This window comes from Rattus norvegicus, chromosome 18 (genome assembly GCF_036323735.1).
Source record: "Rattus norvegicus strain BN/NHsdMcwi chromosome 18, GRCr8, whole genome shotgun sequence".
Classification (NCBI taxonomy): Eukaryota; Metazoa; Chordata; class Mammalia; order Rodentia; family Muridae; genus Rattus; species Rattus norvegicus.
The window spans coordinates 70,066,308-70,080,506 of NC_086036.1; the positions used below are offsets into that span (position 1 = coordinate 70,066,308).

At 46.9% G+C, this 14,199-nt stretch overlaps 1 protein-coding gene and 1 pseudogene across 4 annotated transcripts; one reads left to right on the forward strand and one right to left on the reverse strand.

The window, feature by feature from the left end:
• Positions 1 to 559: 559 nt before the first annotated feature.
• Positions 560 to 3,505, forward strand: LOC108348861 (glyceraldehyde-3-phosphate dehydrogenase pseudogene; annotated as a pseudogene).
• A 144-nt stretch (positions 3,506 to 3,649) lies between these two features.
• Positions 3,650 to 13,996, reverse strand: Ska1 (spindle and kinetochore associated complex subunit 1). 4 transcript variants are annotated; one of them, NM_001106134.1, is made up of 7 exons: positions 13,779 to 13,962; positions 13,075 to 13,170; positions 10,810 to 10,934; positions 9,098 to 9,195; positions 6,630 to 6,767; positions 4,746 to 4,915; positions 3,650 to 4,278 (listed from the first exon to the last, which is right to left on the reverse strand). In NM_001106134.1, exons 2-7 carry the CDS (start codon positions 13,157 to 13,159, stop codon positions 4,130 to 4,132), a joined length of 765 nt encoding a protein of 254 aa, NP_001099604.1. In that variant the 5' UTR covers positions 13,160 to 13,170; positions 13,779 to 13,962; the 3' UTR covers positions 3,650 to 4,129. The 4 variants fall into 4 exon arrangements, with proteins under 4 accessions (NP_001099604.1, XP_006254982.1, XP_038952571.1 ...); XM_006254920.5 differs by having other exon boundaries at positions 4,005 to 4,278; positions 13,783 to 13,996; XM_039096643.2 differs by having other exon boundaries at positions 4,005 to 4,278; positions 6,630 to 6,839; positions 13,783 to 13,982.
• Between the last annotated feature and the right edge of the window lie 203 nt (positions 13,997 to 14,199).

Genomic DNA, 14,199 nt, shown 5'->3' on the forward strand with positions numbered 1-14,199 from the left:
ACTAGGGACCAGTAGCTCTTGGCAGGTTGAACTCCTGAGGAACCCCACCTTGTGGACTAACTACCATTGTTGTCTCTTCATACCGTAACACCACTCTGATTATTGAGGCGACCAGCTTCAAGAACTGAATAACTAACTATTGGCTTTACAGCGACTCCAGTGTGATTTAGCCATTATGCCTATATTAAAACTAAATTAACTGAAGTACCCAGACTAGCTAATTCCACTTTGTGCTCGGACTCCACCTTATATCCAGCATGTCCTTAGTTTGATCTTAGAAACTGGAAAAACCACAACTTAGTTCCAGGAACTAAGACACCCACAAGCAACAGCCACTCGACCGTTGGTACCAGGAAATGCCCAATGACTGGGGCAATGACTCAAATTAACCACAATTGCACATAGCAAGTCAAAATTGTCACTAGCTATAATTTGTGTAAGCTATGACTTCTGAAATGTCAACAAATCATGTAACTGCTAAGTTGGAAAGCCCCCGCCCCCAACTGCTTAAACTGTATAAAAAGACAAGGCTGACACCAGCTCAGCACCTCCACACCCAGCCACTGTGTTGGGGAGGTTAGTGAGGTCCAAGCTCAACTTTGAATAAAGACTCCTGGTGGTCTTTAGTGATCTGTGGGGACTCCACTGACTGGGCATAACTGCTGGGGACAGCATACCATGACAGGGACTGCCAGCAGTAGGCTGGGAATGGAGACATCTCAGAAAACTGAGGCAGCTCCTTGTACTCAGCAAGAAGCTCGGCACCTGCTTTTGGAATATCAATAGAAGACTGGGGCAAGAAAAAGGCTGGAGAGCATGAGAAGAGCATGTGAAGAGTGAGTGAAGAGAGAATGTGAGGTATGTGTGAAGTATGTGTGAGAGTGCATGTGGTGTGTGTGAGATGTGTGTAGGGTGTATATGAAGAGTGTGAGTGAAAGGGGAACGAATAGCGGTGTGTTGGAGTGTAGGAGTTCGAGAAGAGCACACACAGGAGAAAAGCAGAGTGCACAAGGGGATGCAGAGTGTGTGCAGCCTCAAGCTGTGAGCGAGTAAGAAAGAGCCGAGAGTAAAAGAGAGAAACTTTAAGCCTTGAAAAATTGCCTATCAGTTTGTACCCAAAAAGTACTCTGTCCTCTAGTTAGGAGTTTGGTAATTTTGCTAGGACACCTTAAAAAATGCAGGGAAGCAGTGAACTTGGCTTAAGTACTGTGATGATTTATATGTGCTTAGGCTAAGGAGTGGCACTATTAGGTGTGGTCTTGTTGGAGTAGGTGTGTCACCATGGGCGTGGGCTTTAAGACCCTCAGCCTAGCTGCCCGGAAGTCAGTAACTCTGCTAGCAGCCCTCAGATGAAGATGTAGGACTTGGCTCTCTGTTCCTCCCTGTTCCAGAGACAGCCACATCTTCTAACGCAGTGCCAGACTCATCCCATAGCCAAGATGGTGAAGGTTGGTATGAACAGATTTGGCCATATCGGGTGCCGGGCTACCAGGGCTGCCTTCTACTCTGCACTTGGCAAAGTAGAGACTGTTGCCATCGACAACCCTTTTATTGACTCAATTATATGGTCTACATGTTCCAATATGACTCTACCCATGACAAGTTCAAAAGCACAGTCAAGGCTGAGAATGGGAAGTTCGTCATCAACGGGCAGCCCATCACCATCTTCCAGAGCGAGATCCCGCTAACATCAAATGGGGTGACGCTGGTGCTGAGTATGTCTCGGAGTCTACTGGCGTCTTCACCACCATGGAGAAGGCTGGGGCTCATTTGAAGGGTGGGGCCAAAAGGGTCATCATCTCTGCCCCTTCAGCCGATGCCCCCATGTTTGTGATGGGTGTGAACCATGAGAAATATGACAACTCACTCAAGACTGTCAGCAATGCATCCTGCACCACCAACTGCTTAGCCCCCCTGGCCAAGGTCATCCATGACAACTTTGGCATCGTGGAAGGGCTCATGACCACAGTCCATACCATCACTGCCACTCAGAAGACTGTGGATGGCCCCTCTGGCAAGCTGTGGCATGATGGCCGTGGGGCAGCCCAGAACATCATCCCTGCATCCACTGGTGCTGCCAAGGCTGTGGGCAAATTCATCCCAGAGCTGAACGGGAAGGCCTGGCCTTCTATATTTCTGGCCCCAATGTATCCATTGTGGATTTGACATGCGGCCTGCAGAAACCTGCCAAGTATGATGACATCAAGAAGGTGGTGAAGCAGGCGTCCGAGGGCCCACTAAAGGGCATCCTGGGCTACACTGAGGACCAGGTTGTTTCCTGCGACTTCAACAGCAACTCCCATTCTTCCACCTTTGATGCTGGGGCTGGCATTGCTCTCAATGACAACTTTGTAAAGCTCATTTCCTGGTATGACAATGAATACAGCTACAGCAAGAGTGGTGGACCTCATGGCTTACACGGCCTCCAACGAGTAAGAAACCCTGGACCAACCACCCAAGCAAGGACACTGAGAGCAAGAGCGAGGCCCTCAGTTGCTAAGGAGTCCCCATCCCAACTCAGCCCCCAACACTGAGCATCTCCCTCACGATTCCATCCCAGACCCCATATTAACAGGAAGGGCCTAGGGAGCCCTCCCTACCTTCTTGAATACCATAAACAAAGTTAGTTGTGTACACACACACACACACACACACAAAGGTATAGAACTCTCAGCTCCAGCTATACCATGCCTGCCTGAGTGCTGCCATGTTCCCACCTTGATGATAATGGATTGAACCTCTGAACCTTTAAGCCAGCTGCAATTAAATGTTGTCCTTACAAGACTTGCTTTGGTCACTGTATCTGTTCACAGCAGTAAATCCCTAAGACAAGTACATACCAAGTGTATATAAAGCACACCAACCAGTACCTGGATGGATAGGCTGCCTTTAAGTTCTCTAGCACAGGAACGTCTGTCCATGCAGAAATGAGATGCACCCCTTTCCTGGCACATCAATGTATTTTCCGACCAGGTAAAGTTCTCACAGATAAAGACGAAGCCTGTCCACATGATCAACCACCTCCAGCCCCAGCAAGCAGCAAAACTTGGCAGCTTTGGCCAAGTGATTTTGGCTTTAAGAGTCAAGAAATCTCCCTCTAAAACTAAGTTGCTGAGGCCAGATGTGCAATAGGGATGTCTCTCTTGCTGGGAGCAGAAGAATGGCTCCAAACTGCAACTTTCTAGTCATGGTTTAGTCTTGCTGGTAACCAGTACCCACCTCGAAGCCACCCAAGAATCACCTCACTGGAATCAGAGCAAAAAATGTTCTGATCAGAGAACATTTTCAAAGGTGTTTGAGAGCTACAATGGAGAACTGGGTTCAATACAAGATGCACCCTATCACTTGGGATGCTCCAAGGATTTTACAGACTCTGAACAAGGAACCGGAAGTGAGGTTGTAATACATAGTATACCGTGATATGATGGCATCTCAATGTACTTCCGTACACACTGAAGTCCCCAGGCTGACACTGAACGCACTTCAGGCACATGGGGAACAGCAATCAGACTTCACACCAGAGGACCAGGGTATCCTCCATCTTTCCCGACATCATACTTTTACGCCCATGGTATCTGCACTTTAGAGAACTAGACATGTTTCCATTGTACATGGTGCAGAGGCTTGACGGGGCAGCACTTGAATATTTACTGGAAGACAGTGATTTTTTTAATTAATTTTTAACTTAGCACACAAAGAAATGAGTCCCGCTACTACATGTGTATGTATCTTGTGGTATCCTACTTTATTCTAATCCATCTCCTGACCTTGTGCTTGCTACCGCTCCCCTGGTTCCCAGATAATCCTTTCTCTGCTCCCCTGGTTCCCAGAGGCCCACACCTCTGCTCCCCTCTTCTCCGTACTTCTCAAGATCCTCCTCTGGCCTCATGAGAGCCCCATGTTCTTATGCACATATAGGTTCTACATGAGACAGAATTTGTCTTTCTGACTTTGGCTTATTGTGCGTGAGTTCCAGCTCCATCCACGTTCCTGACAGCAGCGCATTTAGACAACATATGTGCTTTATCCAAAGTTTCCTTCTGTAACAACCAGGGCTAGGAAATGGGGAAGGTAAAACATATGAAATTTCTATAGCCTACTGCCAATCGGTCCCAAGTCTTCAAGAGCCTCAGGTTATGACATATCGGGTAAGTCCTCCGCCTCGGACCTCCGACAGTCTCTGGCAATGGCGCAGTATGTTCATGATCACATGAAACTTCTTGTCAACTTTCAAAGTCGTGAACTCCTTTATGTCAGCTTCCACGATGAAATGACGACCTGGAAAGAGAACCACCAGCCTCTAATTGTCATGCGGCCAACTCTCCTGTAGACTTTATGGTGTCCCCTTGTGAATGGCTCAGTCCCTCTTCCTGTCACCCTCCAACTACAAAACATGGAGAGCAATGGCATCCCTGCTAAAAGTATGCTGCATCCCCTAAGGCCACAGGACATCCCTGCTGACGTTGGCACGCCCTAACACACACCCCGCCCCAGACATTCTGTGAAAACAGTTAGCAAAGGGAACCAAACCCAACTCTATCAGCTAACTAAAGACCTTGGCCGAGCCAAGAACTCGGTCCAGCTGCATCATGGGACAGGGGTGTGGCGAGGACTAAAGCCTGGCACGCTACCGGGAGCGTGGTGATGTGTGGCACAGTTGTAACTGCTGGGGCAGCGGTCTCTAGAACAGCTGCATTTCTCTGCTATTCTCCAACAGCTGACGCCCTCAGAGGCCATCGCTTTACCTTTCGTGTCCTTCGTTTCTTCATTAATGAATCTTTGGTAGAGATTTCTCTTCACAGAGCTCATAGATGCTTTTGGTTGATGTATAATCTTATATTTACTAACTACTGCCTTGTTAATTTCCTTGATAACATCATTAATTTGACAATAAGTTAAACGGGATTTCATGTACCTGTTTTTAAAAAAAGTATGTAGTTATTTTTTTGAGTTTACTTTATATATATATATATATATATATATATATATATACATATATACGGATGGATAGATAGATAGATGATAGATAGATGAATAGTTTTACTTCTGCTACTTTTTAAAATAAGATGAAATGTAACATAAAACAAGAACATTTTGGAGTTGAACAAACAGAAGGAAAAGAGTCCAAGAATAGGCATAAGAACCAACGACTCACTTGTTCGCACACTCAGGAGGACCATAAAATCCATATGTGACATATGCGGTGGCTTGAATGGCACTGTCAGGTGTGGCCTTACTGGAGGAAGTGTGTCACTGAACTGGTGGGCTTTGAGGACTACTAGTGCTCAGGCTCTGCCCACTGCAGAGAAAAGCCTCCCTACGGCTGCCTCCAGAACAACTCTCGGCCGCGCCAGCACCAAGCCTGCCTGCTCGCTGCCCATTCCTGCCATAACAAAGGACTGAACCTCTGAGCCTGTGAGCCAGCTCCAATTAAATGTCTGCTTTATAAGAGCTGCCTTGGTTATGGTGTCTCTTCACAGCAGTAAAACCCTAACAAGACACTATATATGCAGAGGGGCTGGTGAAGGCCTGCATGTGCTCACTTGTCTGTGAGATCAAATGTGCTCTGGTCATGTGAACTCACAGAGCTTTGTTTTCTGGGTGTCCTCCATCCCCTCTGGCTCTACACTTCCACCTCCTCTTCTGCAGGGTCCCCTGAGCCCCGAGGAGAGGGGCTTGACTGAGACATGACATTTAGGGCTGAGTGTTCTAATATGTGTAGTTATTCTTTCAAAATAAGCACATGAACTTTTCCTCTGAGAAATCTATTTCTTCCTTGATGACACTATTCCCTGCAAACTGTGAACATAACTAAAATGTAGAAGTCTCTACAAGGAACGAACGAGGCAAGCACCAAACCACAAAGTGACAGTACAAGCTGGTCGTGGTAGCACACACCTTTAATCCCAGGGCTTAGGAGAAGAGACAGGTAGATCTCTGTGAGTTCAAGGCCAGCCTGGTCTACATAATAAGTACACAGTGAGACCCGGACACAAACACTTCCCAGTCTTTTTACTTCAACACCCTACTAACCAACATACATGACTGCTAAGTCTTAAAGCTTGCTTGAATGTAGCTGGTCTTGGCTATGTCCTGGGTTGTTCTTCTTCCCACCCTTTACTCCCCTGCACCCATTTCACCCCCTAACACTAGACAGAGAAAGAAGGATAGAGGGAGAAAGAGATCACTGAATTTTTTTCCTAACCACTCCTCCCCAGTTTCCAGCCCAGCCCCTTCAACTGTTTCTCCAGCCATTCCTCCTCAGTTCCCCAACAGTCCGCTCAATCAGGCCCTCCTCCCAGTTTCCCAGCATCAGCAGCTCCAACTGTTCTATCTGCTCAGCTCGGCTTCTCCCAGCTCAACTGTGTCCTAACAATGACTTCTGCACCAACTGCCTTCTCCTCTCGCTCTACCAGCCTAATCTTCCCAGCTTTAGGTGGTTTTTAGTATCTGATCTGTTCCCAGCAAACCAAGGGGCAACCAACACTGAGGTCATAGGGACAAGTCGTTCTAACAGCTAAGAGCGCTTAAAGGGCCAGCTGACTAGCACCTGGAGAGCCTTTAAAGGGCCAGGCACACAGGATAAATCACACTACAACAGAGTATTAGAATTTACACTCAGTACTTACGCAGGTACGCCACTGAACTCATCCGTGGTTATAAAGTGCATTTCCTTAATAACTCTCTGCTCTTTGGGAGGCTTCTTTGGCAGTACAGGCTCCTCAGCTTTAACTGACTCTTTAGGATCCAGATCTGGCTTATGAGTCCTAAAGAACAGAGATGGACGTGCAGACAGCCAAGTGTCAGAATTAAGCAGCAGACTGAACATGCTTTTTAAACTGGGAGGAAAAAAAAATCTGTAAGTGTGTGGCATATCCTTGTTTAATACTTTGTAGCCAACTTTTCTTTGTATCCCTATCCCTTGGTTATGAAGATCTCAACTGTAAGAGGAATTTTGAAAATTCAGTTGGTAAATCTTCATAGTATGGCTGTTTTCACGTATGTAACCAACCACGTCATACACAGAGTGTGCATCACACCCCTCAGCAGTATCCCATTTGCTTCTCAAAGCCAACATGTGCAAGGCTGAGCTCAACTCCAAACAGCTTTCTTTTTCGTTTCCCTGGCTCTGAACCAGAAAGGCCAGTCATCCTTCTCCGTGAACCCTGGTGCGTTCTGCTAGTCGCTTCTACTATGCAGGTCACTCCCTCCTGCAGGCTCAGCAGGAGCCACACACGGGTCACCCCTCCACTTGTCCTCCAGCAAATGGAGTCTAGCAAATCAAGTCCAGAAACAATGGGCTGTAGCTTTTAGGTTGTTTAACTGCCCAGACAGAAGAGACATCTGCTGCCAGAAGGCTTGAACTATTCCAAGAAAGAAGATTCAGATCAGGAAAATATAGACCCCGCACAGAGAGCAGCAGAGACATTCCCTGGAAAGATAACAGCTGGGGATCAGACCCAGAGCGCAACAAACAACAAGTTATTGTGGGCGTCAATTAAATCTGGGTTACTCTGCCTTAGCTGTGTAGAATTATATATAGCAGGAATCACGAGACAAAGTGATGATGCCACACTTTGGTGAATGTCAACAGGGTCCCCATCGTTAAACTGGCTGCCTCTTCCCTGAGCTCTCTCTTCTTGACCATGAACTAAGGACACGCCTGCTAACCCCCACATGCCCGGCCAACTGCATCCATTTCAACCTAGTCAAAACTTCAGCTTTGACCTGGCTGGGTACCTGAAGCTGGGCTACAGAAGCTCCGCTATGCTAGCCACATCCTGCTGGCTACCACTATCCACTCACTCTGTGGTCTGACTGATGACTGAGGCCTCCTTCCTCTACTCCTCAGTCCTGACTTTCTGCAGCACTGCTCTCTCCTCCTTGTAGGGAAAGTCTACCCATTATTAAGGCCAGAATGCGATTACCTCTACTGCAGAGGGAGGGGCTGCACCGGAAGGATTTTAAGGTACCGGTTATATCCTGTGCTAAATTTAGCTCATACGTATATAGATATTGATTTACTATTCTTCAATTTTTGCATATATTACTATAACCACTTTTCTATACATGCTACACTTTAAAACTTACGTTAGCTATGGAATGTTTGTACCTGCTGAAAGCACCTGTTAGAAACAATTTTAGTGTCAGGACTAGAGGAGTGGGAGTAGAGATGAGAGTCCAGGAAAGGCGGGGACACAAAAGAGAAACTCCTATAGACAAAAAGGGATAGAAGATCTAATTCAGAGACAGGCACTGTGAACAAGGCAGAGGAAAAGACACAAAACCCGAGAGGCATATTGGATAGCTGGGAGCTCAGACAATGTAGCAAAGACAGAGGCCCTACCTAGGCAACACAAAAACCCCGTAGGTTGGTAATGAAAGAGCCACTGAGCTCAGCCTTGGGCCTGCCAACTTTGAGAGAAAAGAGCTCCTCCAGATGATTCCCAGCAGGCCACAAGAACACCAGAACTAGATCTATCAAGACTGGAACTGGACACTTCGGAGCACTGACAACTGGGGTCAGGGACACAGAGCACAGGAGGGGCAGAGGGAGCAGACACAAGCACATCTGAGAGATGCAGGATGACAGCAAGGAAACAGGGCAGCTGGAAACAGCATCGAGGAACAAAGTGGGAGCCGAGGAAGCGCTTAGCTCCCTGCCACCCTCCAGCCACCATTCTCACAATGGGGGTGGCAGTGGTAGCTGAATGCCAGGCATGAGGGCTTCTGGGAGACTCCAGTTGTTTCTCGGGGCTCACAGAGCCTACCTTACCCTAAAGGCAGTGGTTACCCTGGTTCTCAAGGGTCAAGGGAGATACTACGCAGAGTCAAATTCTTGGTGATGACAGAGACCTTCACTGTCGATCTGGCAGGAGGCAGGAGACTGGTATCTAGTGGAGGAGACCAGTGATGCCCTGAGCACCCTATTCTACTCTCACAGCAACGAATAGCCTGGCCAAAAACTGGAGGAGTGAGGAAACTGGGGAAGACAGGGAAGTATGGCACTTAAAGACAATCAAGTACGTGACAGAAAATGGCTGAGGTATTTGTTTGCCCAAACACTCCAGACAGCAAGAGTCAGAGGTATACTTACGAGCTCTGGGTCACTGTCACTTGAGGCAAATGGGAAGGAATGTGTTCTTTGAGATGTTCCACATCTTTAAACTCTTCTTCAAGAGATTTGCAGAGCTCCTAAATGTTAAAAGTGCTGTGAGCAAGGCTGCTTCTTCTGCCTGTGACGTCAGACACAAGCTCGGGAAAGACGGTGACGCTCAGTCCCCAGGAGCGCCAATGCAGCAGCATGTGGCTGTCCCTGGAGGATGGGATCCCTCCTGGTTTTCCTTAGAGAACAACATCATAACCAACCACACTATAACTGTGAGGTGGAGATGAAGTTCATGTCTTTCCCAAACATGTTAACCTTGGGAAGCAACTAAGAAACGCACACATGAACCCCGATGACTTTCAACTCAGGAAAATGCTCTTCCTGAGCTGGTGCGTACTCCCCAGTGTTGCAGCAGGGCCAGAGCGAGGTCACCCAGGTGAGCAGCGTTTTCCATTTGTGACTTCTGAGTTTTACGTTTAGCTTTTCTGTTTGGTGTGTCTCAGTGTCTGTGTGTGGGTGTCTGTGTACAGTGTGTGAGAGTACATACAGTGTGTACATAATATGTATCTGTGCACAATGTATGTGTGTGGGGTTGTATACAGCATATGGAGGTGGATGTGTCTAGTGTGTGTGTATACAGTGTGTTTTTTATTTAATTTATTTAATTTCCACTAGAACCTGGGACAAGGAACTCATGCCCCCTGGCTCTCACTCATGGACCCAGATGACACACTCTGGGCTCCCATCTACATCTTGAGTTCCAGGGAAGATGAAAACTGACAAGCCAATACTGTTCTCCATTCTGAACCTCTGACAGTTTTCTTTTCAGGAACTAATTATGTTCATGGTCACTATTTTCAACTGGGGATCACATTACAATGAATTATGCCCATCCCTGGTGCTGACGTCTTCTCAGACAAGGACTGCAGGCTTGGAGGGACCTGGGAGGCTACCCGTTCAAGCTCACTGAGCACTACCACGGTGCCAACAGCCGCATGAGATGATCATGGTGCAGGTTGTTTTCCGCACTGGGAAAGCACCCAAATGCGCTTATTAGCCGAAGTTATTTAGAAGACTTATTTAGAACAAAACGAGCATGTGAGTGAAATTCAAGCTCTTCTTTAACGAGGAGCCCTATATTTTATAAAAATGAGGAAATGGGAGGTAGCTAAGAAACAGCTATTATTCTTCTCTTTTCTTTTCTTTTTTTTTTTTTTTGGTTCTTTTTTTTGGAGCTAGGGACCGAACCCAGGGCCTTGCGCTTCCTAGGCAAGCGCTCTACCACTGAGCTAAACCCCCAACCCCTAAGAAACAGCTATTATTCTTTAAATGAGAACCCTTAGACCTTAAGAGGTGACATGGCTTTCTCAAGGTGGCAGAGAAGACCAAGGTGAGGACCCATGTCTCCTGCAAGGCAGTAGTTCTCACTCAGCCTTCCCCAAGGCACCCCTTGCTTATATTAAATCTACGAAGACTTCTTTAGGACATTTACTTTTTAGTAAAGTTCTACGCTGTTGGTCATTAGCGAGAAGAAAGAAATGGCTGTCATTCTTAGCTTATGTTGAGAACATAATGTTACTTTACGGACTGATAGTTTACAAAGCCACCAACACTACAAGCATAACGAATCCTTACGCATGACTTGGTGATGAGGGTTTCTGGGTTCATCACCTTCTTCTTTCAAGTTAGGAAAGCGTTACCTTGAGTGAACTGTTAGTTTGTTCTTGATACTGAATTTCCAATTCAAATTGATTTAGAAGCTCATTGACCGTAATGATCTCATCTCCTATTTTACTCAAGGTGGTCTTCAAGGTAGGGTCTTGGCCTATTACAAGGAAAAAATGGATAACAAAGATATATAAAACCCAGACGTACAAGTCCCACGTGAACTCTTGGAACAGACACCTACAACTCAGAAAAACATTTGAGTGGAAAAGGGACAAATTCTTCTTAAGACCTGACCCCATAGGTAATCTTAAACTGTCTGTCTTGTTTTGTGGTTAGTGTATGACAAGTTCTTGCTATGCAGTAGCCCAGAATGACCTGGAACTTAAATCCCCCTGCCTCAGCTTCTTCAGACTTCTTTCATTTCTAAGTAGTATGGAAAAGAAGGAAAAGAGAGGAAAGTCCAAAGTGTTTCCTGCAGCTTTTAATTCTAGCAAATTCCTACAATAAAACCTTTAGAAATAATAAACACCTGTATGTAGGCCTAGTTGAGCATTCTTCCCAGGCACCGACATGAGCTGGGACTCAGAGACACCAGGCAGAGCGTATGAGCAGAGGCTATAACAAGCCCAGTCAGTACATGTGGAGGGATCCCAGAGAGGAGACTTCCAGTCAAAGTGACTGCATACCCACAGTAAGGAACTGACTTTACTATGGCTAAGATCCAATGGCTTCTGAGTACTCAAACCACAGGGTGTTAGAAGTGAAAATCTCAAGTGAGGCTGTTACCTACTTCAGGGGACATGTTCTTTTTTTGGAGGGTTGGGGCTGAGACAAGGTTTCTCCGGGTAGCCCTGGTTGTCCCGGAACTCACTCTGTAGACAAGGCTAGCCTCAAATTCACAGAGATCCACCCCCTGCCTCTGCCTCCTTAGTGCTGGGCCTAAAGGCACAAAGGCATGTGCCACCAACACCTGGCCAGAGGATGTAATCTTCAGGAAAATCTGAACAGCGTCAATTGCCAGGGAGGTAAGCTTATGTTTAGATTGCCCTCCAAGTGTGTTTGTATAGAGGAGGTGGGACTGAAAATAGCAGCAGCTCACTTTGGGAATTTGGAATCTAAGTTTGCAATTCATCCTCACTAGTCCAAACCCTTAACCAGAGGTAGAAACGACAACGGAATGCAGACTGGAGAAAAACCTGGAAGAAGCAAGGACAAGGAGTTGGGGATTTAGCTCAGTGGTAGAGCGCTTGCCTAGGAAGCGCAAGGCCCTGGGTTCGGTCCCCAGCTCCGAAAAAAAGAAGCAAGGACAAGATGTGTACACGCATAGACAGCGTGTTTACATGTCTACACTTCTCGTATCACCCAGCAGCACCTCCCTTGATACACAGATTTATGAGGGATTAGAAAGCCTATCGTTCCTTCCTCCCTACAAATACAAGAGACTTAGAACAAGCAAGATAGCTCAGCAGAAGGCACAACTGTCAGAGTTTTAAGACCAGTCAGTGTGACTGGGCCTACCTATAACCCCAGCACCCAGGAGGCCGAGGCAGGAGAATCTTTGTGAGTTGAAGGCCTACAAAGTTCCAGGGCAGCAAGGACTACATAGAGACAACCTGTCTCAAAAAAAGAAATTGTACGTGTGCTTCAAACAAAGCACATGTTCAAAGGATGAAATACAAGTAAGTGGAGACCGTTTGCAATTTGATGGTGTTTGCTGTGTGGAAGCAGAAGGGTCTAGCCAGACTCAAGTCTGACGTAGCAGGATCTGGTACAGGAGGTGGCTGGAAAGTTTACTACGTGAAAGGACACGGACGACTTAACGACACTTATTAAATGCCAGTTCCTACATGGCTCTTATTTTGCTAATTCTATCTGACACTAAATTCCTAACAACCGAAATTAATTGGTAAGTTAATTTCAGAGTTTTTTACTTTTTTGTTTGTTTTGTTTTGTTTTGGATGGGGGTGGGGGGATGGGGGGACCCAGGGTCTCACTACATAGCTCTGTATGTCCTGGAATTCAGCATGACAACCAGGCTGGCCTTAAACACTGAGATCTGTCTGCCTCAGCCTCCTGAGGACCCGGAGTATTGGTCCTTATGTCCCAGAAGAATGTAAGTAGAATGAAATATTCACCACTTAACATCCCCTCTGCATTATTCAAGACAGTGGCACTGGAGTGTTTGAAAAAAAAAATCACTATTGTTACTCTAAAATTACCTTATTAAGAGACAATCACAGCAGAACAATAATCAAGACACCTTGTGTGTACCCCAAATCTGAGTCTGTTCTGCTTACCAAGTTTTCTTAACGACAGAATTTTCTTAATATTCTCAATCTTCTCATTAACATAAGAGCATAGCTGTTCTAGATCTGAGGCCATCCTTTAAGCATCTAAATAAAACACAGAAGAGGGGTTGGGGATTTAGCTCAGTGGTAGAGCGCTTGCCTAGGAAGCGCAAGGCCCTGGGTTCGGTCCCTAGCTCCGAAAAAAAGAAAAAGGAAAAAAAAAAAAAAAAACACAGAAGAAATGCTTTTAAAGAGAAAGTAAAGCCAAATTTCTGTTCACTTTCAATATCTAAAAATATTAACAAGTAAACATCTCCAAAATGAAAGAACACAATCGTGGGCTTTTCTTTTTCTTTGCCAATTCTACAAAAACTCAGTGTCCAACAAACACACAATGGTAACGTGTCTTGGAGGCTCCGGCAGTCCTGACACCTTAAACCAGAGCTACCATCTTCCTCTAGGCTGGTTTAAGTGGAGTGAAAGGTCCACAGCGCGTGGTCCTTGCAAGGGTGTGTGGAAAGGCACCGATCTGAGCAAGCGTGTCCAATCTTTGGGCATCACCACGCGCCATGCAGCTACCAAGAACAATAATGGCAAAAATAACCCCTCAGAACAATTAACGATTTTGCGCTGGCCCAGGTTGGTCAAGCCTGGATGGAACCCGCAGACGGGGAAGGCCGGGACCGATCCTCCGCGCCGCCCGTTCCCCGCACCTACTGAGCGATGCCTCCTCGGGCGGCTTCCGAGCCAGCGACCTCGCGGAGTCTGGAGCGAAGAGCCTGCACTGCGGCTGGGGACTGAGTGCACCAGACTACGACCGAAACGTTATACCGTGACACCAGCTCCCAGAGCCAAAATTCAAACTGTCCGCGGGACCTGCCGCCACGCAGGCGCAGAAGCGTCCGCCCAACGGCGCAGACTCCGCTAGCGCAAGTCAAAGTCTGGGCGGGGCCGTGGGCGGGCCTGGAGTGGCGGGAGTGGGCGGGGCCTTGGGCGGAGCTAGAGCAGGATTGGATCGCTTCTGACATTGAAAGCTGGCTTTTTGAGCCCTGGCGCCCACGGGTGAATTCACTTGCTTATCCCTCTGTGACCACAACACACACAGCTGGAGGCCCAGAGTTCCGAGATAACAGG